Source organism: Taurulus bubalis (assembly GCF_910589615.1).
Source record: "Taurulus bubalis genome assembly, chromosome: 1".
Taxonomy (NCBI): Eukaryota; Metazoa; Chordata; class Actinopteri; order Perciformes; family Cottidae; genus Taurulus; species Taurulus bubalis.
In genome coordinates this window covers 33,141,160-33,168,098 of record NC_136589.1, presented here as the reverse complement: position 1 = coordinate 33,168,098, position 26,939 = coordinate 33,141,160, and the positions used below count along the sequence as shown (strand labels likewise).

General features: G+C 42.3%; 1 protein-coding gene across 2 annotated transcripts in view; it reads left to right on the top strand.

The window, feature by feature from the left end:
* Positions 1–26,939, top strand: part of ephb1 (EPH receptor B1) — a gene marked incomplete at both ends in the record, with an annotated part of 136,596 nt that overhangs the window by 58,102 nt on the left and 51,555 nt on the right. For both annotated transcript variants that reach the window (XM_079227671.1, XM_079227672.1), the window contains one exon: positions 1,216–1,897. In XM_079227671.1, coding sequence (XP_079083797.1) covers positions 1,216–1,897 — 682 coding nt within the window. The remainder of the gene's footprint in view (positions 1–1,215; positions 1,898–26,939) is intronic.

The following is a 26,939-nucleotide window of genomic DNA, read 5'->3' as shown; positions in this document are numbered from 1 at the left end:
GGCTTTAAAGGTCAGAAGAAGTAGGAAGCACCAGGAAATATATGCTTACAAGAAACCTGAACTAACTGGACGCCCACCCTCTCCTCTGTAGACCTCATTAACTCCTCCTGGCATACAGCTGTTTGCATCATCTGAGGGGTCGGAGAAATAAATCTGTGTGCCAAGCTTTTCTTCAAATAGGAGTACAAATAATGTTATTATTACAGACAGTGGAAAATGTAAAAAAATTAATAAAACTGTTTCAAATCACTCGCTGCTCCACAAAATATTAATTTCAAGTCAGTGTGGCTTTCATGTGACTGTCATAATGCATTCTTCCTTTGAATTTCTTTCCCCCAGTCTGCTCTCCAGCTGTATGCCAAAGTATAACACACACACATTACACATTAAAATAGCTTTGCACATTAAAAATATCACATTTAGAATATAAGTAGACTGTCTGTCTCTACAAATTTGAACCTGACCAGCTTGTGTGCAGCTGGACAGTTATTCAAACATGTTTATCCGAAAGCAAGCTTCTAGGCAACCATCTTTTTATTCGCAGTGATTCCAGCCAAACGGTAATGGCACATTTTCATCATAATTTTGTGCACTGAGTTAATACCCCAAGGAGCCTCTGATTCTCATCCAACATACATTCTAGGTCACACCTGCAAGAAATGCCCTGCAGTATATTTGAGTTCGGTCTGCAGGCGAATGCCTTTCCATCAGACCGGCTCTTGGCTCCCCATCTTTCTAATTGTATTTCAAAAGTGCATAATCTTGAAATGGTTACAAACCACATTTTGTAATGTGTCAATTGTGCGCCTGGTCTAGCTCGGCATAGATTGCAAATAGCAGAGCATCCAAAGTAATCACGGGGTTTATGCAGTGGCAGTACACATACTAGAGCAGTTGAGCTTATTTAGAGAACAAGACGTGGTGTTTTTGTTGTTGCTGCGCTTAAATAATTGTTTATAATTCCAAAAAAAGAAGGACGTGCGTATTCTCAATGGCTGAATAAACCCCACAGCTCGACAGGCTGATTCCCTTCTGTTAATCCAGGAAGTAGACTTACATTTAGTGCCTTAGGGAGATTACTGATATGTGTAAAAATTCTCTGTGGCTCAGCCAATATTAGCATTCTCTATCAAAAAATGAGAAAGCAGCACAGCCGTACCACCAGTGATTACTAATCAACCATGTGCACTCTTCTCTGTCCTTCTCTTTCTGTAGTGGGAGGAGGTGAGTGGCTATGATGAAAACCTCAACACAATCAGGACCTACCAGGTGTGTAATGTCTTCGAGCCCAGCCAAAACAACTGGCTCCTCACCACCTTCATCGATCGGCGTGGAGCGCAGCGCATCTATGTGGAGATTCGATTCACCGTGCGCGACTGCAGCTCCATCCCCAACGTCCCTGGCTCATGCAAGGAGACGTTTAATCTCTATTACTACGAATCTGACGCCGTCATTGCCACTAAAGGCACCGCCTTCTGGATGGAGGCACCTTACCTCAAGGTGGACACCATTGCTGCAGACGAAAGCTTCTCGCAGGTGGACTTCGGCGGACGCCTGATGAAGGTCAACACGGAAGTGCGGAGCTTTGGCCCGTTGTCTAAAAATGGCTTCTATCTGGCTTTTCAGGACTATGGCGCCTGCATGTCTCTGCTGTCAGTCAGGGTGTTTTATAAGAAGTGCCCAAGTGTGGTTCAGAACTTTGCGATCTTTCCAGAGACCATGACCGGGGCTGAGAGCACCTCCCTGGTAATTGCAAGAGGAATCTGCATTCCCAACTCAGAAGAAGTAGATGTGCCCATAAAGCTGTACTGCAATGGAGATGGCGAGTGGATGGTTCCTATCGGCAGCTGCACATGCAAGGCTGGATTTGAACCTGACAATGGCAACGTATGTCGAGGTAAGTAATACGTAGAACTACATACATCTGTCATCAACATCCGATAGTTGATATTTGATAGTGTTGTCTGATAGTTGCAAGCACCCTGCTTTCAAATTATTTGCTTTTCATCATTCACTCTCTTATTTTTTATTTTTTTAAATGAGGGACCACTCATAATAGAACAAATCACTTCATTGAAGACAGGTGACAGGAAATTGTGCTATTTTGGGCTTGCATATAACAAGGCGTCAGTGTACCTTGGATCACAGGTTTTCCGCATCATTGGAATGTTTGAATAGATTTTGTTTCATGCGTTTTGCTGAGCATGATGTGCCGTACTTCTTCCTTGATCACATCCACCTCCGGCATACTCGAAAGGCACATTAGCATTGATTCTTAATCTGTTGCGAATGCCAGCCTTCTGTGCAGCCTACTTTACAGATGGCGAGAGGTTTGATTCTGCCTCAGCATGATGTGCGGAAGACAAAGTTCTAAGGAATAGATAATGGCGTGCACATAAAGACGAGGTTAATCTGAGTTTTCAGTTCAAGCTGTCACTTTCTCTCTCTTATTCTGTCTGTCCTCTAATGCACCTTTACGCTCGGCACCGTGTTATTCTCACACACACACATACACACACACACACACACACACACACACACACACACACACACACACAGATACAAAGAGAACATTTTCTCAAGGTGTCTAATGATAATATGAGTGGCTCAGAGCTCTCAGTAAGGTGCAGTATTGGTTGGCCTACCTCTGGAGGTTAGCTCCAGAGTGTGTGGAGCCCAGATAAGATTGATTGACGCACATCTGCTCTGATCAGAAAACAGATATGAGAGTGCCACATATCTATAAAGCACATATGTGTGACTGCTTTAACTGTATCCTTCTCACATTGTTTGATGGCCTACGCAAAACACACCCACACACTAACAAACGCACCAAAACAAACACACATACACACACACACACATACACACACACAGACACCGGGACTACTGTGGAATGACTTTCAAATGAAAATGACAAAGTAAAAGTTGGTTGCCTTTCGTTAGCTCATTAATGGAAGTTTTCATTTCACATCTAACTTTGCCATCTCATCACAACTGTGTTTTACATTGTTCACAGGTTTGTTTCTACGAAAGCTATCGTTTCTTTTAGTGGAATGTAGATGTAATTTACATATTTTGTAAAGCAACTATCTATACTAACCCACACAGAGAAAAAGTGCATTATTTGCAAACTAATAATTTAAAGTTAGCACGCTTTAGTTTCCTTGCTGCCAATCTTTGTTCCAACTGTGTGACATTCTAACTACAGCGTCACTATTTGCAATAGAAAGTTTTAAACTGATGAAAAAGCAGGATCTATGATGAGACAAATTTGATGCATTTTATGTTCATGATACACAATCAAAAATAGTTACTACTTATGTTTTTTTCATATTAATTCAAGTGGCCATCTGACCAATGGAACTGAAGTTTATTGTATTTATTTATTTGAGTCCTATTGTTTTAATCCCAGCTTGTTTAACTAACTTGTTTTAAATAAATCTGGGCCTTTCAACCTAGTTTTTACTGTCGTTATACATTAGGTAATCTATAAACGTATGAGAATGCATATTAAAGCAGTGTGTGGAGGTTAAATATTTGAGGCAAAGTTAAGTACAGGAGTTTTAAAGCAAATTAGCCAAACAACCTCTCCTAACCTCTAACACAATAAAACAACCCTTCATATTTTACTGGATAAGTACTTTTTTGTTTTGCAAAGCTACTTGGATGATGATCCGTGTCTGTCTTTGTCCACCATTTCTCCACAGAATGTACTTTTTTTCCTCCCATTATTATATTACTCTATTATTACCTCAACCACACACTCACAGCCCCAGTTATTGAAGCCTAAGGTGTCCTCCAGTGTTGGTAGGAGGCTTGTGTTAGTGGAGGCTTTGGCACTGCTGTGAGCACCATAAACACACACACAGGGACAAACACATACACAGTCCCCCGGTAGCCACCGCACTACAAAGACTCTTTGAACAGAGGAGGAGATGTATATTTTTACTAATTCCCACAATTTCTCTTGGTTTCCCTCTCTATGTACCCACAGCAAGTGGACTTCCTGCTGTGTTAAGTTTGACATGTCTCTCTCTGATGGAAATGTAGCATTATTGGAGGTGTGAAAAAACGCCTGTGGAGTGAGGGAGTTGTTAGTGTGTAGCTGCACTAGACTACTGTACAATGTTGTGTGGGTTGACCTTAAGAATCGGGACACACACAAGAGAGAAAAAGAGTTGCACTGACGGAGAGAAACAGATGATGTTGCCATTTCTACCTCTCATAACTAGCATATTCCCACCTCTCATAACTAGCATATTCCCTGGAGACTCGTTTTGAATCTGTTCCCTTCTCATCTCCTGAGAGGCCCCTCCAATAAGAGCATTCTCAACCTTTTTATTTTCCACAAAGTCTCTATTCATGGTCTTGTAATTCATTATTTAAACAGGGAAATCTAACCTTAAAGTGCTTGCGGAAGCTGAGTACGACGGGCAACCAATCAATTGGAGGTTGGTGCAATAACACGGCCTCAACATTGGGTCTGAAGTAATTGCCCATTAGAGATGAAGTAACAGAAACAGGAACAAAACGAATATGAGACCACGCTGAAATAATTTCCCTCATTGAGAGCAACATGAGAAGGAAACATAACATAGGGATGGGGAGGCACGGTGGTGCTTAAAAGCACAGGGGGAAATAAAACATGAAAAGAAATTGCTTGTTTTGAGCAAGGCTAAACAATCTACTGTTTTACAATATTGTTTGAAGATATTATAGGAAAAATAAAGTGTAAAACATGCGCCTACTCAACACCATGCTTTGTAGAATATGTGAAATAATCAGCGCAGCTTGATATCAAACTGGCTAAGGACAATAGTAGGTGTTAAGTATATTAACCTTTTGACGTCAAGACAAAACACACATTCAGTCTACCATAGTTAATGTTTCAAGCTCGCACAAATCCATAGGTTTTACCTTTTTTTTAGGTTTACATTTTTAATACATTTATTCCCTCCAGTGAAAATGCATGAGCCTATGCGTGAGCCTCCCCCTACCTGATTGCGCTTTCTCTAATCTATGTTTTAATTAGTGACAGGTGTCGTGGGGAGAGAGAGAGAGAGAGAGAGAGAGAGAGAGAGAGAGAGAGAGAGAGAGAGAGAGAGAGGCCGTCAGCTGGGCAGAGAGACCATGTTGAGTTGTTGTGCTCTGTAACGATGATACCAGCATGCCATCCTCATTACCAGCTCCCACACATACCATTTGGGTACCCCCCCCCCCCCTCTCTCTCTCTTCCTCTCCCTCTTTTTCCCTTTCTCCCTCTCTCTACCCCTTGGCTATGTAAGCAATCTGCTAAATATTTTATCACCTCCCTGTTAAACCGAGCAGAGACACTCCAAATAGCACCCCAGTACCTCCACCAACAAGGCAGAGCTTGTCTTGTGTGTGTATCCTGGTCATCTCAAGTGACTGATTTGATGTTTTTACTGGACCCTCTCATGGTCGTTGTCATGGTTTCCAGCTGAGTGATTGATAGAATCACCTTGATTACTGTAGGTTTGCTTCACATCCATATCCGTGTTATCTTTTCTTCTTTTTTTAATAATCTGATACAATCGTTGATCATTTTAATGTTCCTTGTATTCTCATATATGGAGTGATTAAAACTCCCCGCTAAAGTAATTATTCTGACGTGTAAACTCTTAAAAGTGAATGATGTGGCCCATACTCCTTCAGAGTAAACAGGGCTAAATGCCACACTGTGAAATTAAAAACTTTGGACTGCCTGTTCTTTATTTTGTTGTTCTCACTTTTTTCCTTTGAGGAACGAAATTTCCTATGAGCTGATAAATGTCTGCCTGGAGTCTATAAAGCTGGCAGTCTTATTTTATGAGGCCCTCTTCTATATTTTGTCTTCTTTTGTAATTGGTTAACCATGCTCAAAGCTTATTGCTTCTCTATTTCTATTTTTTTTATCTCGGTGGGCCATTCCTATGCAAAGATCATAACTGCTCATCTTCTTCTCAACTGCATGAACTTGGAGACAAAGGAAAGTAAAATCATTGGAATGGGAGCAAAGATGTGAATTACAATACAAGTGAAATAGGACGTTAAGAAACATAATGACTAATATTATTATCCATAATATTTTCTGGTTACTTATTTATAAAACTCATGGAATCTAACGCAGTATACATGATGATGTATTTATTTAGTGGGGTATTTTAATGTAATATTGAATTTCTCACCAGAGCAGCCGGATAGTCCTTGTATGAATCTTCTCATATTTTCTCTCACCGTTAGGCTTCAGCGGGCTTTTGACACGCTGGCACATTAATATTACAAATATTCAAATAACTTTATTTAACATTCTGCTGGCTGACAGTGGCAGCGGGAGATTCACAGCCCATTGAGCAAGTGCGCTTCCCTGGGCTAAGTGCCGATTCATCATGGCTGCCTTACTCCTGTCTAATGGCTGCCATCATGGAGCGCGAGCACGCACATGCACTGACACACACATAAACACACATATTGGGCATACACTCAGAAAAAGTGTTCTTCCATGAGTGCATTTTTAAAATGTGAAATGTAGTGTTCCAGGCACATTTATCATGTTATTAACCCGAGCCTGAAACCTTATAAACCCCGATAGAGTTCTTTGTCATTGACACCTGCCGGCTTATTTCTCCGTATTAGAGAGATTAGGCGCTGGAGATTGGAAGCGAAAAAGGATAATAATTATTTCAAATTACTTCCAAAACACATTCAACCACTTAATGTATTTAAAGCTTTTAAAGTTTAGCTTTGGAAGCTATTTTCTGTAAATGTTTGTTTTTTTCAGTTTTCCGCTCCACAGAGGCTTTGATTACTTCCTTATGTGTCTTATCAGAGTGGAAAGGATTTGGCAGAAAGGACCCACAAAGGCCCGGTAAACTATTAGAGCCAATTCCAGCCCATTTGGCCTTGTCTACTTACGTTCCACAGAGTTTACTTAATTCGCACAGAAGCATCCATGTGTACTCCCCAACACTCACAGATGCAACAGCATCTACAGAGTCACCTTGAAGCACAATTAAGTAAGCGCCTGACTCTTCCTGTTCCTATTAGTCGTACGTCTGCAAGGGCCACGTGTTACCACGACAAAAATGGCAGAGGGAGGAAGAGACGGAGAAAAGATGTAAGAGAGAGCAGAGAGTGAAAGACTTCTTGTTTCCATGGCTCTCAATAGGCTGAATAGGGGGATGGTAGAGAGTAGTGGTGAATGAGTGTGACCCGAACAAAAGACTCTTTGAATTTAAGGCCTAAATAGAATATTTGTAATGACCCCAAACACAGATGCACTGCTCTCACTGCAACAGCAGAGTCAGTCCCTAATAACGTGAGGGATATCCAGAGATGTTGTTCACGCATTATGGAAATAGCCCCCACACACAGAGCTGCTTTTATCCCGCATGGAGCGACACATACTCCTACTTCTAGTCTTCCCTTTCACTCCCTGTTTTTTTTTTTTGTCTGATTGTCTAACCTTCAGTCCCTTACAGGCCATGTATTTGGTCACTGGGCTTTTTTCCCCCGACGCATTTCATTGTCATCTTTCACTCGCTGTTTCCTTTAGCTGCTGCACAGAAAGGCATTTTCAAGAATGTTCCACATCTCTTCCAATCTTCACTGCCAAATCCAATTCAGTTCTCTTAATCTTTTCCTCTACTTCAGACTCAGTCATGTCTCCATAAGTTTTCTCTTCTCTTCTCTTCTCCTCTCCTCTATTAGTGATGGACACTGGGTGTTGAGGCCAGTGAGGGACAGGGAGATAAAGGACCCCTAACATTTAGCAGATGGCTGGGGCTCTGCTAGATTTGCCCATGTCACCCTCGCTGGCAAAACACAAAGGCCATGGGCACGAGGGGCTCCACTTCACCCCCTCACCCCAACCGTGACCCCCATCCGTTACATTCCTCATTTTGTGCTTTTCAGTTATGATTGGTGTTTTTCTGTGCAAAGACATCATCAATAATGCTATAGAAGAGTGTCAGTTTCTATCTCTGTGTTGTCTTCAAAAGGGACCAAAAGTTAAAACGTCAAAAGGAATTTGTATTGCGTGGAGAACTTAACTTTTCCATCTCCTTGTACTTTTCTGCCTCTGCAAAACCGCAACTGCGACTTTTATTTTTTCTCTCCTCTTCTCCCTGTGGAGTGCGCTGTGGCAGGCAGTAATGAGAAGACATGGGGAGCTTCTCCACAGAGTCCCCCCACCCCCTCCACCCCGGTTGAGAAAGTGCAAGCACCCACCTCTTCATCGCCCCTCATTTGTTGATTCCCCCTCTGCCTCATCACTGTCCATCAATATTCACTGTTCGGCTAATAACACAGCCAGGCCGGTTGGGTTTGACGGCAGAGGGACACATTTCACTTCGAGGAAATTGTCTCATCCCTTCCTGGAGGTTATCAGCAGCAGCAGAATGATACGTGGATTAGTCAAGGTTATATTGTGGAACTTGTGGACCGACGATCTAATTAGAATTGAATTGCAATATAGTAGGCCAATTATACGCAGTGAAAACTAGTCAGCAAAGCAGCCATGAAATGGGTGGTGGCCACATTTTCTATTACTGGAGTGGGTTAAAGGGTCAGTTTCATTAATGTATAAAGAGTGGTATCTATTCATCCGGAAATGCAAGTAGTTTTGCTTTTATTTTACCAGTTTTGGTAGGTTTGGATTTTTTGCATCTTTCTTCTTGAGTACAATCTATTTAATAACTGTCGCTATCAAAGCTAAAGTTAAATGTAAAGGAGAAATTGATTTGAACCAGAAATGTTGCTGTTGAAGTCTCACAAGTTACAGCTCAAACATGTGCTTTTAATGGGAGATGAGGTTGTACAGTTCCTGTATATGGACTGAGTGAATCTGCTCAGCATACAATACAGTCAGCATGGAGACATAAGGCTTTGCAATAAGCCAATCATATGAGCCAAAAGTGCATTTTTTTCCATGCTTTGTTTTGATTCTGTCTATGGGTGCTTGAAATCAATTCAGAGCTCAAAATCTCTGGACTTTAGGTCAAAGCTTACAGTATATGTGTTCTGTTTTGTGGGAGGCCTGCACACAAATGAACAAATTCACATACACACTCACACACATGCTTTCCATCAACTCAAGCTGAACTTTGCGTGTCCAATTTCATAACCTAATCACGTTGGCAATAATTGCCGCACACGCAAACAGCATTACAGTTCCACTTTAAGTGCTCCCTAAGTATCCCTGATTAAACATACTTGAAGAATTATGTATGTGTAATCTGCTATGACACCATGCATAAATCCTAAACCAACTTGACTCCTTCTAACTGGGCAGGTCACATCAAACACAACCTCAAAACCCTCACAATGTACAATTATCCGACAATTAGACAACTCCCATAATCCGCATCACACTATGTTATTGTGTGCATTTAATTGAATGTTTTCACTGGCAGTAAACACAGCCTATACTTTTCTGGGTCAGGACATGTGGTTCTGCAGAAAATAGACTCTTTTTAGACTTACAGACAGAAAGAGCCTAAACTCAATCTGGCCATCTCTGTGACAAATTATTGATCTTGGCTTTGTTGTCACTCCTCGTGCAAAGGACCCCCTGCTATGGCTGGCTTCCGAAAACGCCCACTGGAGAAGACATAGCGTGAATATTGAATTTTGGAAGCAAGATAGGGGAGAGGAGGAGGAGGTGGTGTGTGTGTGTGTGTGTGTGTGTGTGTGTGTGTGTGTGTGTGTGTGTGTGTGTGTGTGTGTGTGTGTGTGTGTGTGTGTGTGTGTGTGTGTGTGTGTGTGTGTGTGTGTGTGTGAAAAAAGGCAAAAGAGAAAGCGAGCGACTTGGTAATCCTCTCTTTGAGCACTTTGTGCTTTGTGCTCCATTTGTTTACTGAGTTCCCACACTGGCTGGGGGCTGCAGCTTTTCTCCAAGACAGGAATTAGCATATCCAGACTTGTAGTCAGATCTGTGTGGCTCTTCATATGCATGCCTGTCCCTGTTTGTTTCTATGTGAGTGTGCAGTTTAGATGATGTGAGAGCTTAGCGTGTCCTCATCGGCTGGAGCAACCAGACTTTAATGAAATCTTCAAAGTGAGTGTGGTTTTATAGAGTCTAATCAAGCCTGCTAACCTCTTTATGGCCTCTTTTTTTGGGCTGCATTTCATAATAAAACCCATCACGTTTGCTGAGTGAGAACAGAGTCTGTGTCAACAGGTTGGCTGCCGCCTACGTGTTGCAGTGGACGGTATCTCTTGTTGGATTGGCTGCATCGAGCACCATATTTTACAGAACTTCACCATGACATAATATGTTGTCTCTCAAAAAAAAGAAGAAAGATGACAATTCAAAGCACAGAAAAGGTCAAAACTTGATAAAGTTCTTTAATACATCTATTTCAATCAACACCGCGATATTGCCATTCCAGTCCATAATAATTAAATCTGCAGAATTAAACGGACTCAGTTCAATTCATGTTTTGTACTCAAAGAGAAGACCTTTGCACACTGCAAAATTATGTGAAACACAATTCATGCAACGCATGAAATGTGATCACTGAATGATTTTGCAACCCACTCTATTCAAGTTGATAGCCTTTATCTTCGGTATTCTATTTCTTCTTGTTCTGCTCACCCGTCACTTACAATTGCAGTGTTCCGAGACATGGACGAGTACCGAGAATAATGATGAGGCTACTTTGTCACCGTGCAATCAATAAATATGGATTATTGTACCAACCTATAGGTGTGTCCTGCCATCACTGGTGCATTGTCTTTTGTATTCAATAGTCTCTCTCTCATTCTTTAAAAGTAATTTATTCTGTGCACAGTCGAAATATGTAATCTGCCCTCAGTTCACAACTGTGTTGTGCTCCTGGGTTTCATATTTTCTTTTGTGGTTAATCCTCTACCAATTCTAGTGCCAACAACATAGTTACCCACGACAATGCTCATCTGTAATTGGTGAAAAACTAAAAAGATAATAGTAATTGCCGTTAATGCACTGAGAGATACCTTTATAATGTGCCCTCTAACATTGTTTTATGATGTCTATGCACAGTCCTTATAATTACAAAAAGTAATTTCTTAAAGCCCAGAGATGGTATCTTAGTGCTGGGCCAGTGTTACTGTATTGCTAGGCCAGACGGCGCAGTGGTATGCTCCTCAAAGAGAATGATATCTGATTAGTCCAAGTCGGTACAGAGCAGAAGTCTGACAAACAAATGGATTTGCTGTGTCTAGTATGTTCTCTGGGGGAGCTGGATGGGCTGAGATACAGAGACGCTGCCTTTGTGTTGCAGCCAGCGCAAAGCATAATAAGACCCTTTGGGGAATGAACCAAACACAGACTGATAGGGACTCAAAGGCACACATGCTCATACACTCAGTCAATTTCACAATCTCACTGCCGCTCTCTCCCTCTCACTGTTTCACTCTGCCTACCTTTCTCTCTTACATCCCTATTAACTGACCTTTTATTTTAATGGCTACCGTGGTTGGCCTACCATTATGTCTGTTGAGTTTCTTGACTTTTGCTCAGTTCATTGTGTCAGTCGGACTGCAAAGAACAGGACCAACAGCAGCCTTTTTTATAGGGATATTATTGTGTGTGCGTGTGTACCTGCATGAATGTGTGTGTGCTTCACACCCATCACGGCATGAATGGGCCAGCAAATACTATTCCCTCCCTCTCTTGTTTTCCTTCTCTATCTCATCTGTACTGCCTGTTTAATACCCTCTCTGCCACTGTCCTCCTACTGCTAGGAGAGCAGTCTAAGAGGGAGTGCCACAATAGGGGTATTAGCCAAATGTATATTAAGCTTGCCTGACTCACGCAGTCAATGTGATGCTTTTACACCCCTAATGCCATGTGAATAGGCCTGCTGCTCCCTGAGAAACGCCTCCGTGAGCACTCGGAGTGAGGGGCCCTTTTACTGGCTCTCATGACCCTGTCCATGTCGCCTGTGCCGGCCCCATCTCAAAGCACACAGTTCTTCATTTTCATAAGGGCTTAATCTGGATTGGAAGCCTCTCCATTGTGGAAATGATTTGAGAGGAGAACTTGGGCCGGACAAAAGGGCCGTCCTTTCTGAGGCTGGGGCCTCCTTAACCCTGTTCCTCCCTTCCCATTCTTCCATACAGAAGGCCCAGCAGGGGTGGCTAATTGTTGTATGGAGAGGAAGAGTGATGGGGTGTTGAGTGGATGTCCTGCTTAACACTGCCCCTAGTGGTATAGGGAGGGTGAATGCAGACTTTGAGAGACATAAATGAGAAGAACGATGTTGTATGTAAAGAAAAGAAAATATATATATACACACACACCTTTCGCAGTTTATTTATTATTTAATCAAGGTGAGAATGGATCATGTGATGCCGGCTGATAGTGAAGTTTAGTTTGATTCCACTAGGTTACAGTGCAAAAGACTTTGGAGCTGGAATGTGTAACAAACTCAGAGTGAAGCTTTGAAGTGTAATGCTGTTGCCCTGGGCTACTTAGCTCCAGGGTCAAATGAGATTACACCCTTGATCTGTGTTAGTACCGTCTGAATTGTAGGATTGCAATGTGGAGGTGTGTGTGTGTGTGTGTGTGCGCGTGCGTGCGTGCGTGCGTGCGTGCGTGCGTGTGCGTGCGTAACACACGTATGTTAGTGCACTAGTCATGGTACCTGGTCTTTTCCTCCATATAAAGGGGTTGTTAAAGAAATACTTCACCCCCAAGATGACCATTTGTATATCTATTAATCACCGTGTGTCACATTACATTATTGTGGAGAACTTTGTTTTGGCGAAGATGCATGTGTTTTAAATGTAGTGAATATATAAGACTGGATACATGAGATTTGGATCATACTGCACAAGTTATGTAAGAGATTGCGAACACATATTTTGGTGTAGTTTTTCTTTTGTGAAACACAAACACCTCATTTACTTTCATTCATCAAGACTTTTCTCTGTTTTTGAATTATCCATTGGAGGAATGCGAGAAAAACTAAAGTTTTCCTAAAGAATTTGAGGTAACACAGGGTGAATTATTGATATACAAATGGTATCTTTGGGGGTAAGGTATTCCTTTAGTTTGTTAATTAGTGTTGTTGGCCTGATCCTAGTGCCTTGTTTGTGTGTCTCTCATGTTACGAACCCTATTCTATCTCTCTCTCCGTGCTCACTGCTCCGGAACACCTTAATCCAGTGTGAAAGCAATTGGCTCTCTCAGATCCAATCAATAGAGGGCCAAGGCAGTGAGCCAGGAGGAACATCTCTGGCCCCTGCTCAGCTACAATCAATTTAGAACCATTGATTCAGTGATTGAAATACAAAGAGCAGACGCGCTGGACCGTACAGGTGCTTTAGTGTTTGGGTGTGCCAACATGTTATATATCTCCCTGTGTAAGGGTTTCTCTGTAATATGTATGTGTGTGTGTTGTGTGTGTGTGTGTGTGTACATTTCTTCATGTGCGTGTATATGGATAGTATGATTTATTTCCGAGCCTCCTGTAGTAAAGTGGGAATGGCATTTAATCTAGCACCTCTGAGAGGGAGCAAAGAAAAAAAAAAATCACTCCTAATCCAATATGTCCTGGCCAGGAATGGGGTGTGTGTGTGTGTGTGTGTGTGTGTGTGTGTGTGTGTGTGTGTGTGTGTGTGTGTGTGTGTGTGTGTGTGTGTGTGTGTGTGTGTGTGTGTGTGTGTGAGGCTGTTTTGTGCATATGTGTGCACCCATGTGTTTCCTTCTTACCCCATCTCCGGTGTACCCCCATGTACAAATGCAGTTTAGAAGGGCCCTTGTGCAACATTTGCATGCAAAATGTGACAACAAGAATGTGTGCATGACTGTTGACATGTGACAACACACATGACATCTACAAAAATGTGTCTAACCTGTCTTCTTTGCATGAGCATGTGTGCATTCTTGCATATATGATGTCATTGCATATCATGTTTGACCCTGTTCATGCAGTCATGCTCTGCCATGTGTATTCAGCTGTGAGTGTATTCATTAGGGAAATGTGTTGCTACAGCACAGTGTCGTGGTGCACAGTGTGTGTCACTGTGTGCATTTTTGTGTTTTATGTTCCAGTCGTGCTGAATGTGAACACGCAAGGCAATTGTTTTTTAATCGCATCTCTAATGGGATAAGGCATATATGTGGGCTGCTGAGATGGATTTAATGATTTATTTGGAAACACCTGAAATCAAACCACTCTGCTTCAAACATCTCCCGCATGCACAAACTGACTTTCTTTCTCTCCTTTACAAACACACACAGTTCTGCTACTATGCCTCAAGCAACCTTATCTTCGCGTTAATGGCTATCTGCCATTCTTACAGTTAATCCAGTTTCCCAGTTGGTCCTATTTCTTCCCCTCAAAGTTGATGCCTTTCACAAAGCCCACAATGTCACAGAGACCTAACAAGGAGGTGTCATGTGCATGTTTAATTAAGCCTTGCTCTGAGACTGCTGTGATGCACTTGTCCGCTGTCCATCAATCACTCTGCAATCAGATGAATGACCTGTGGTCTCCGTCAATCCTACAATGTGTGAACATGTTCATGTGGCTTAAGGAGGTCCCAAATTCCCTTACCCCTTCACTCACGCACACTAACGCGCGCACGCACACACACACACACACACACACACACACACACACACACACACACACACACACACACACACAATAACACATATGTTTGCTGGTGTCATAGCTCGGAGTATATTGACTAAGGCTGCCTGGTAAAGGTCAGTGCTGTCCAGATTTGGACAGGTGGGACGGGGGCTGTAATCCACCATCACACACACACACACACACACACACACACACACACACACATCGTTTCTGTGTGATGGTGCGTGTCTGTCGGTCTGTCGGGAAGGGAATACAGCGTTCTGATAAGGTTGTGTAGAGGTCATGCATATGTAAATATGACATGAATATAGATGTGCTGTGGGCCTGGTTACCTTTGGAGGATTGCAGGGCTGCAGGTGCATTGCATGCCAGATAATTGGGTCGGCCTCTGTGCTCATTCACGATTTGCAACGGAACAGTTGATGAACACATCCGTTTTGTCTGTGTTCAATATTCCCAAAAACATTTACATGCATGCAAGTCATTCGTCCATTGAGCTTTTCTTGTCATGCCTGGGGCTGATGTGAACAGAATCGTTATTTTGTATGTATAAAAAAAAAAAACAATCCCCACACCCATCCTGAACCATGAAAGGAGCTTTCTACGTTGGGCAGGACAGATGCATTTATTATCCAGCCTTTTTTAGTCCCCGTCCCCACCGTCAGAAATAATAGCTTGGCCGTCTCTTAGTATGCAATGATAAATGGCTGCTTTGCACATCTCGCATATTGCGGGACTCTGCCACCAGCAATTTGACTGACAAGATGCATACCTTAGTGCTTCCTCACTTTGTTTTGCTCCCACTTTCCCACGTCTCTGCAGCTGCCTTTTTCACTCTCTATGTCCCTGATCCTGGTCACTTTTCCTCTCCCACGCTTCACACATAATTTGTGTCTTCTCTTTTGATGCAGAGCTTTTTTATCATTATTTCCCATTAGGCATAATAGCAGCAGGGGCGATGAACGGATATGCTAGTACAGCTGGAGGAACATCTCGCTGGCGAATGCTTTAATTGTATTGATGTTTCTGTTTTTGTGATGGTTGATCTCGTCGCTGTCCCAGCAGGCGGTGCTGCTGCTGCTGCCGATGACCTTTCCATCACAGTAATGCTCACGTCACCCATCTCCTCTTCTGTTCTCCAACCTTGCATCTTGTCCTGCCATCAGTGACGCAGGCTACAGCCTGAGGCCATGAACTAAACTCACTATTAGATTTTAAAATGCCAGATTCATGTTTATCCTCCACTTTCCTTTCTTGTCATCCACCTCCAATTCCACTCTACTTCTGATCTCCGGCCTCCTTATTATGTCGCACAGCCTCTTTGCTGTGTGAAAATGGCAGCATCTGCATGACAGGGTGCAGATGCTTATAGTAGGTCGAGGTGATGGTGTTGGGGTTGGTTGATGGTGTTGGGCCTCCCGTGGTTACACTCTCAGAGCCCACTGGAGAGAAGAGTACGGTGTGTTCAGATGTGCGATTTTGCCATTGGTGCTTGTCTTTGCCAGAATATTTTGGTGTAAACATTGTGTTATGTACGCTCAATTAGGAATCAAATTAGGGAATGGTAAACAGCGAAGGGACCTTTGTTTTCCAGTTGTTTTATCATTCTACTCCTGCTACCTTCAAATGTGCATAATTACTCATCCCCATTCACAGGCATCTACACTCATTAGCGGGGCCTCAACCCTGAGTCAAGGGGCTGGGTATTTTAGGATACATGGGTATTTTAACACTATTATTACACCTTGCTAGAACAATTCTCAAAGCATTTTTATATTAAATGGGCTGGTAAGGAATTACCAGTTATTGGGATCATGTAGATTAAGATGGGGGTTGTTAGCAGTGCATTACCCTCATATTTTCCTTTTAATCTAAATGTAAATGTGCATATTAAGGTAAAAAAAGAAGTTTCAATTACCCTTACATTCCTTCCAGTTTTATATTAGTGTATTGACCCTTGGTCAGGAAAGCTACGAGATGTTATCTTGCTTATTGTGTGGTTTACTCAGGGACAATACACAGGCTACTGTGGGCCGTAGCCTACGCCAAAACAACAGTCAACACCATTAAAACTTCTGAACATGCACAAACAACAACATCCCACCTCACTCGCTCTGCCAATCACAGGTACGTTCATGTGTACCACCACTCATGTGTTTACAACTTAATAAAAAATAAAAAAACTGTTTACAACTTAATAATAAAAAAAGGGAGTTAGATAATGTTGTATTCCAACTTCCTCTCTAAGATCACACAACTGTTTGAAAGCATTCGTTTTTTTCACAGAAACGGTCATAAAAACACAGGCCTCATAGCAACTCTGTTGACTCTCCGTTTAAAAGTGTTGGGGGATATTTTGGCGACAGATTTAGGTGCCAGCAGGTAGATTATTTCCTAAACACAGCTGCTGTGCTTCTGACTTTTTAGAGTTCACTGCTTTTGGATTGCAAACAACGAGGACAAATTTAATTCAATGATATTTTAGACATGCACATCTGATATGAATGCTTTCTCTTGATTATAGTTCATAGGAAAAAAGCAAGCAGCCAGTAAAAATGATCAATGCATGGGGGAGATCTTGTTAGTTGAGCGGATCTGTCAAAAATACTTGTTACTTTAACTTACTCTTGTAACATTGTTGCATTAAAAAAGTGATTTATATTTGGTCAATATTACAGGCACATTGCTTAGCTGTAAGCATGAACTCCAAAGAAGATTACATACAAATGCAAAAGCTTTTAAAACTTGAAATAATTAGAAATAGTTAATTGCTACTTATTCTGTAGCTACCTAATTATACTCTACACCAGCTCTTTGTTTATATTATTATTAGAACATATTTTTCAATCAAATGAAACAATAAAGAAACCTGATTAAAACAACAACAAAGTCTATCAAAAAGCTGGCGGATGTCTTTGATCACAAATGGCAAAACTACATTCTCATTTACATTTTCTTTTCATTACACTTGCCTGCATGCACAGTCTTTCCTTTTCCCTTGTGAGTCTTCTATAATGACTGAAGTAGATGACTGTGGATGGTCTAAGCTGTATGCAGGGTTCATACGGTCATGGGAAATCTGGAAAAGTCATGTTCATGACGTTCATTTAGGCTGAGTTTGAAATAATTAATATGCTTTTAAAAGAAAGACACTCAAAACATAAGCAGGCATACATACAGGCATCTATATAAATGTTTATTCTTTTAATCAAACTATTGTCTCTCATTCATTTGTGTCATTTAAGGTATACTGTATGCTTTGGAATTCTCATTGTTAGTTTAAATACTACATCTCACTTTGTTATGTTTACACCGAGATTTCTCAAAATGTTTGGTCATGGAAATTTGGTTTAAAGTCATGGAAACGTCATGGAAATCCATTGGTCAAAATGTGTATGAACCCTGTGTATGTGCTGTGCATCGTGCAGTACATTGTATCACTATAAGATACGTCCATAGCTGTAAAATTGTAGCTTGAAGCTATCGCCTAAATCACCAATATTTATTTTCAGTTAAACCTACAACTATAAATGTACAATCTACACGTCCTCATCAGGTTAAGCTCTGCTTGTGACAGAGATATGAGCAGTGAAAAAAATGTTTGAAGGCCATAAATGTAATAGACAGTGTTGAGCAGAGCAACAGCAAAGGAGCAAAAAGAGCAAGAGTGGGCATCTTTGGCTAACTGCTATAGATTAATTGATCTAGCTATGAAGTTAATGAGCTAGATCCTTTTTCAAAGAGACAAGTGCTGAGACAGAGGAAGCTAATGGTCTCTCACAACTTAGAGTGGTAAGAAAGAGAAAGCTATTTATCTTGCAATATATACTTTATTCACCGTATGACAGAATCGCAAGGTAATCGACGAGGCCTGTAACTGCTGATTTTATCACCTCATTTTGATCATCCTTCTTTGCAAGTCATGATCCACAAACAACTCAACACAAGAGATAACAACTGATTTTTTCATGATAAACTCCAGGTACCTGAATAGCTATTTTTGTGAGTTGACAAACACGAAGTTTGTCAACATCCTCGCGCTGTCACATTAATGTGGCTTAATAAGTAATGTAGGGGGCTTTTGTGATTGCAGTTCGCTGAGTGAAGTTATATTGATCAAATCAGCATTGCAATCATATTGCAATCAAACACCGGCAATGAAATGCTCCTTGCTCACACAACTTCTCTTGACTGATTTCACCCCTCATCAAGTAACGCTTCATCTCTGTCTGTCATACCCCCTTGCCTTTTTTTCCTCTGTTAGTTGGCAGCGGGCAATGAGCCTGGCCAGTCCCTTGTTAGGTTCTGATTACAGTGTAGATTGTCGTGCAAGCACATGTCACTGCCCGCTGAGCGGCGATATGTTTCGGAGGGCGGTTTTCTCTACTACCCTTGCCAGCCAAGGAAGGATTTTGGCACATTGGAGTCTCCTGGAATACTAATGCCTCCTTGTTGTCTCTATCTCTTTCCCCTGCTCCTCTCTGACCTCTCCTCTATATGAAAGATGTGCTCGGCACCTTGGCACATAGCTGCATCTTCCTGGGAAATAAAATTGACCTGAGCCGATGTGCCATGCGTGATGCAGAGCGGCTAACTGCCAACGCAACACTCGGTTATGACGAGTCTTTGTGGAGCAGAGAGATTATTTAGCTCTCTTGATCTGTATCGTGCTTACATTGTGCACGTGTACGCAGACATACATATACATGTACGTGCATGCACATGCAAGCGTGCATGCGCTTTCAGTAAGCCAGATTTCCCAGTCGGCTGGTCTGTCATTGGCCGGCTGTTCAAAGGGAAAGTGTGGGCCAAAAAAATACTGGCTGTGAAGTTACCATGGTAACAGCCTGCCCAGGGGCGTGGGCTGTCTGCTAAATTGTGCGCTGGTTTGTTAAGGCTCACACACACACACACACATGCAGACACACACACCTTAATTTAAACGGAACGTCTCTTCCTTCATTCATTGTCTAGCAGACACCTGCTCTGTTCATCAGCATTAACAGTCAGACTTTTAGATTTCACTTCCTTTATGTGAAGCAAACAGATTATTTTGGAGAAATCACACACCGGCCTATTTATTGTCTTTCTCTGGACACTGTCTTTAGTTATTTTACTGCCGCACTGCCCTCTATCGAATCCAGTCAGACATGGTTTTCATTCTACTAACATGGAGGAGTACGCTGCTGAACTGCTGTGATTTGTTTCCTATTATCTTCTCATTTTTCTTTCCCTCATGTGTTCGTTAATGCCTCTCTCTTCCGATACACGACTACACAGCAATATAACACAATGTGGAGTTTCAGAGGAGCCTAATTGGATGATATCTCAGCTTTCTCAGGGGGTTCACTGGGGTTTCTGCAGCGTCAGACGTTGCTGTATTAGCTAGTTGAGAGGGTAGGCATGTCAAGATGATCGGTGTTTGGTGAGGGTAGCAGAAAGTTAAGAAGAGTTGTATGTGTGTGAATTAATGTGTGGGGTTGAGTTTGTGTGTACGTGGGCAGTTGTGGGTATAGGTGCGTTTTTTGTTTGAAAGAGAGGCTCTGACAGGGCCAGAATGGACAGATGATTAATGATCAGGGGGAGTGCTCTGTGGGAGGAACTCTTCAGCACCGCAGCTCTTAACAAAAGCCGACGAGGTATTCTCCAAGCACTCCACTCTTTCAACCATCCCTTTATTCTGGAGAAAACCTCTCTGGCCCTCTTTTATTCCTCCTTACATTCTCTCTTTCTGTGAGATTAGAAGGTGATGACAGGCGGTCGTGGAGACATACACTGACCAGACTTGCCAAGTGATGTAGCCACTGTGGACCCTGATGCCTTCAGGTACAGAAGAAATGACCACACTTGTGAGAAGTTACATACCTTTTAGCCTCAGATCAGATCTCGGGCGGAGATGTTTCTCATGAGAATCGGTTGGCAGTTTATGAGAAATGTGCAAAACATTTCTTGAATCAGTTTATACGAATGAATAAATCATGACCCTAAAAGGCATTATACCCCGACTTTTAATATCCTGCGGGCATTTTCTCTGACATCCCTTTGTTTCGAGCCATGCCTCTGTCTCAACTTATTGTATTATGCTTTTCAATGACCTTGTGGAGAAATGGAACACCTGGGTTGGAAAAGCAACTCATTACGTGAATTCTGGCTGGAAAATGAACAATGGCAGACGAGCGAGACTGAATACGAATAGGCTGGAGCACTGATTGCCTTTTTGTTTTAAGATGTTGGCTGTCTTGACACGTTTTGTGTCCCCTCTGTCAGACCAACGTGTTCATTTCACCACTCGGTTGATATTGTTTAATTTGTCAGATATGCAAATCTATGCAGGCATGCACTTGGCCTGAATGCAGCCTGTGCTTTGAGTGGATGAGAGCTATTTTTCTGAGTGATTGAGCAACGATATATTGAAATAGGGGTCAACTGGGGTCTTGACCCGATCATAAGCCGGTCCGTATGAGTGTTTGTGACAGGGGGGGGGGGGATGAGACTGTGATCCAGCCCATGTGATGGATGAGGGCCAGGGTTAAGGGTGTATTGGGGGCTTAAGAGTTGTCCTTAAGGGTCACTGACGCTAACCCACAACTTGTGGCCTTCTTTGGGTCAAGTACCCTCTCTGCACAATGTTTTAAAGCCTCAGACAAGCAGAGTTATATTTCAAAGCTGACTGTGAATACATATTGTGGAAAAATGTATGGATTTCAAGGGTAATGATAAGGATCAGGATGTTTATTGTCATCGTAAAAAGATACAACGAAATGATGTTTGCGACTCATCAGTCAGTTCAGCAGCAACAAGGTAAAAATACATTACTGATTTAAAACAAGACATTAAATAAATATATAAAAAAATAAAACACAGGCATCAATGACTTTAAAGTGACAAGATTGCTTTGTTAAAGTGTTGTTTTATTGATTATTTTGTATTTCTCTGCAGCATTGTCTGGTGTGAGCTGGGTGGGGTGATGGAGGAAACCACTCTGGGGAAAAAGCTGTTCCTCAGTCTGTTAGTCCGGGTTTTGATAGTCCTGTATCATTTTCCTGATGGCAGGAGAACAAACAGAGTGACCCGGGTGTGTGATGTCTTTGCAGATGTTGCTGGCCTTCTTCTACATGCACAGTGTCCAGGTCAGGGAGGGTAACTCCCACAATCCTCTGTGCTGTTTTAACCACACAGGCCAGGTCCCTTCTGTTCTTTGCTGTGCAGCTGGCTTGCCACACAGTAAAGCACTGACAGAGGATGGTCTCAATCACGCTTCCGTGGAAGTTCAGGGGGCAGGCCAGCTTGTTTTATCTTCCTCAGGAAGAAGAGCCTCTGCTGGACTTTCTACACCAGGTGGGATGTGTTCAGGGACTAAGTGACGTCTTCAGGAATATGGAATCCCAAGAATTTGATGCTGTGTCCACCCTCTCGACCTCCTCCTCACATGCGTGGAGAGGGTGTGGTCTTCCTGAAGTCCACTATGACTTCCTTGGTCTTGGTGGTGTTCAGGATCAGGTTGTTGTCTGAGCACCACTCAGCCAGATGTTGGACCTCCTGTCTGTAGTGCGTCTTGTCGTTGTTGGAGATGAGTCCCATCACAGTGGTGTCAAACTTCACTATTACGTAGGAGGAGTAGGTGGGGTAGCAGTCCTGGGTGAAGAGGGCCGGGGTGAGCACACCTCAGGACGGTGGTTGCCGATGTCAGGTTCCCTATCCTGGTCTGTTTGAGAGGAACTCCAGAATCCATGAACAGAGTAGGATAGAGAGTCCAAGGTTTTTGAGTTCATGCACCAGTTTATTGGGGGATGATGGTGTTTGGCAAAAAGCAATTTTGCAAAAGAAAACGTCTTGACATGAGTCATAACTTTGACATGCTTAACTTTGTCAATATTGGAGTGCTACATACTTTCTCTTAAGTGATAAACATCTCATATTACAGAATGGTACTATTTCCTTTGAATCTCAGATTTATCACAGTACCTTTCTACATTGGCTGCTGCATGCGTTTGATTGCATTTCCCACAATTTCCTGCCAAGACATTTCTGGTGGTTTAAAACCTCACATACGGAAAAGTCAGGGCAGGACTTACTGTACTGTAACTTTGATTGGGTTTGAGTCGAAAAGCCATTTCCAAACCCATCTTGGTCATAATCCTTTGCATTGGTTTCCTGCAATTCCTAACTGTACATTTCCATTTAATCTCACACACACCTGGTGATGCTTGCATGACAAGCCAATATAAGTCTTATTCCTCTGCCTCCATAAATCCCACATCTCCAATTAACTTGGATTTATGGGCTATATACATTCTGCAACTGCACATTCTAAAAGCATGCCCCTTGCATGACACAGTATGATGTATTGACTGCATTGTGCACTATACGCTCAGCAGAAACATTGTGTAGTCTAACCCCCGGCAATGCATATCAGCCATCGTTAATAAAGCCTCTCCTCAGAGACTTGGTCATGTTGCAAATCTTCTCCTGTAGCTCTTGCCCCGGCCAATCAATACATTTGTGTAGAAGGAAGATCTGAGTTTTCTCCATATTAACTTTGAATTTGGAAATATGTGGTGTACAAAGTCAGTCCCCCTGCTTATTTATTCGCTGCATTCAGATTGAGATTGTTGCCGTTATCAGAAATGTAAAGAGAAAGAGTACCTGCTTGGAAAATGACAGTGAAGAGATCATCGTCTCGTGTCTCCCGGTCAGGCTTGCTGTGACATGAGTTCATCACAGTTAGACTTTGATGAGTAGTGAACAGCGACCTGCAGCTGCCATACCTCCGTCAACTCACTCCCCTGAGCTCGAGACAGAAGGAGAGAAAGAGAGAAAGACAAATAACTTTAACAAGGATTCAAACCTGTCAATCAAGACAAGAAAGCAACAAGGGGGGGAAAGGTGGGAGAAGAGTGAGAGCAATTCATTACCGGTGGGACACACCAAAAAAAAAAGATGTGAGGGCCGAGAAGGAGAGGAGGAGAGAAGAATACAGAGAGAATCCTGTAGAGACCACTTGAAAGGGAGGAATGTTTTGTTTTTTGCATGTAGCCAGTTCAGTTGTGGGTTATCCTCCCACTGGGGAGACTAATTGCGTGTTGATCTAGTGTTCTATCCCCTCCTGTCCCCAAAAAACCAACACATTTGATGAGTGATGGGTGTGCCTTTTTCTTCCTGCAGGACAGGAACTTCTGGCCTCCAATCTAAATATTCACAAATCAGGAGAAAAGACTTTGGGCTCAGTTCCAAATTCGATGAAGCATAAAGCTACTCAGCCCAACACTGCTCGCCCTTAGAACGGTACCTCTGAGGGTTTGCTGACATTGTTCACATCACTTTCTCATTCTCTCTCTATATCTTTGCCCATTGCTGTTTCTTCCTCCCTCTTGCGCTGTGAGGCAGATCAGTGAGCAGCTAATTAATGAGTTTAATGCTATGATTCATGCCTATATTGTGTGTCAATTAGAGAAAGAGATTCAGCTCCAAGGTACGAATTATAATCTAGACGGACATTCCTCCTGTGCTGGTTGTGAAGTCTTTATATATATATATATATATATATATATATATATATATATATATATATATATATATATATATATATGTGTGTGTGTGTGTGCGCCACTGCCTGTTTGTTTCAGCTTGGCTGTCACTTATCTCCTCTCCTGTAATGCTGATCTTGCAGAATCTCCAGTTGTCCAAGGAGAGGCATTAAATTAACTCAGGTTCTGTAGAACATATGCTAGTCAAGTGGCGGAAAATGTAGGCGCACCATTTCATTTAATGGGGGTCAGCGGTGGTTACACGAGTTGCTGTGTAAATCAGTTCCGTAAATGTATTCTGGAGCTGATGATATCATTGATGCCGATATGGGAGTCAGGGTGTGTGTTTATTTGAGTGAGTGTGTACACAAGAAACTGTAAGAGAGAGCGAGTGTGTGTGTGTGTGTGTGTGTGTGTGTGTGTGTGTGTGTGTGTGTGTGTGTGTGTGTGTGTGTGTGTGTGCATGCATTCTTCTGCTGACAATTTTGCCTTGAGGCATTTTTGCAGCACTGCTATCTCAGACGGCTGATTCAGCATAGCCCTCCCTGCTTTCCTCCTCACTTTTGCCCATTTATGAGTGTCCAGGCTTCTACTGTCTGTCTGTAAACACACAACCCGAGGGCAGAACCCGAATGCACATATTCTGCTCACGCCCCATTAAACACTCACTGAACTTATTGTGATCCCTTTTCATAAGAGTCAGGCCAATAGATGTGAATCTGTGTGTGTGTGTGCGTGTGCGTGCACGTGCGTGCGTGTTTGTGCACGTGTGTGCGATGGCCCTTTGTATGCGCGTGGCTCTCTGCTCACCCTGATGTATGAATTTTATATGGCAAAGATGATGACACATACGTTCTCTTCCACTCTCCTGCAGAAAATGAATTTTTGATCTGTGTTTTATCGTCTTGTAATCTCTGATATCTTCAGAAGTTATTGCTTAATAAAATGGCTCTGCAGCTGGTTTGTGCTTCTCCATATGGCCAGGGAGAGTTTTAAGAGTCTCAATGTTCTTGTATTAGATGGATCTTCTCACACATGAAATCGAGAGAGGTCACACACTTCCTCTTTGACGCACTGAAATAGTTGCTTACTATTCCCTTCATTGTACTCTCTTATAAACCCTGAATGACCTTATATTCCTCCATACAGCTACAGCATAGCGATATGTTTTCCACAGGACATATACTTGTGCCTTACAGCTGTGAAATGTCTTTTAGCTTCTTCTCCTGATTGATAAGCTGCTTGTGCTTGTTGTGGTGCGGTCATGTATGTGTGTTTGGGTGTGACTGTGTGGACAGTGTTGTGTGACTAGACATGAGGTCAGTCAGTTAGTCTCTGGTGTGTTTGTTCGACTGTCACCAAAGGAGATGGGAGAGCAGGCGTTGTTGGGAGCAGCAGCTTGAGTATGTATGTATGTGTGTGTGTGTGTGTGTGTGTGTGTGTGTGTGTGTGTGTGTGTGTGTGTGTGTGTGTGTGTGTGTGTGTGTGCCTCCTCTTTCTTCTTCCCCAGTTCTCTTTCCTGCTTTGTCTTTATCCCTCTATCCTTCACTAACAGCCCATCAGAGATGGCCGGCTGAATGGTATGAATGGAACACTCGTAAAAACGGGAACCTGCCCTTTTTACGGCGTAATAAAGGGGACTTGGCTCCCGAACCCAGACCCTCATTGCGTTTTTTTTAATGAAGCATAAAATGTTTAAATTAAATCTTAAAAGCCTGTTGATACAAAGGGAAAGGGTTTTTCTCACATCACTACTGTTCCACATTCTCCACTGTTTGATCCAGCAGCGAGGGATCATGGGAGCGACTCCTTGGTCATGGTTCTAAATAAGTATCCCTCTACCGAGCGCTTCATACCTATTGGAATAGAGGACTCATAATCAGATATAATAAAACTATTTGTGGAAAGCAAATTCCGCAGCGATTTTATTTTTATCTGAAACACTTAACCAATGACTCATTATTTTGTTTAACTGATACAAATATTTTGTACACAGCGATGAGAATACCCCACATCCCCTTTCTCAGCCGCAGTCAAGCCTTTACATTCTTTTACTCAGGCAAATTAACGCAGCTGGAGAAACTGTAGGATGCTTGTCCCATTCAATTTATAACCCCTCCCCACCGGAGTGCAGCAGCACCTCAGCTCCGTCCCCCATCAGTAAGCCTGCTAAAATATTAGACATTTATCATGGTTATTATAGTCAGTAAATCCTTCCACACGGTGCAGAAGCTCTTCAGCTTTGTATTCTTTTGGGAGATGAGGGTAAATGGATTCGGTTATTGCCTGGACTGGCCCAGTGATATCAACCACAATAATCTTTGTCCTCCACAGCCTTTAGAATTTAGGGCTCAACCACATTAAGCCAACCTCCACTAATTTACGACTTTCCCTTATGTGTTAGTCTTACAATTTGTACAAGAAAATACTCCTGAGCTACAGTGGATTTCCAGTTGATCACTGACAGGCATGTATGTTCTGTGCAATTACCAAATACCGTCAGTATATTCGAAATAAAAAAATTATGGAAATTAAAACAAAACAAACTTGGCAATCATTGTCATGCCACTATCATTTTGATTAAAAAAACAAACTACTAATGTTTTGCCACAGATGGCCAACTTTCTACTCAGGGCTGCTAGAGTAAGACAGACTGATGTATCGACTTATTGTGTACATGAGGATCATTTTCACGATTGTTGACTCGGTATTAAAGGAATAGGTCGACATTTTGGGTAAAATTTTGCTTGATGACAAAACTGATTCCCGCTCATGCCTTGCCAAATATTAAGCAAAAACAGCCAGCAGCCAGCATTTTAGC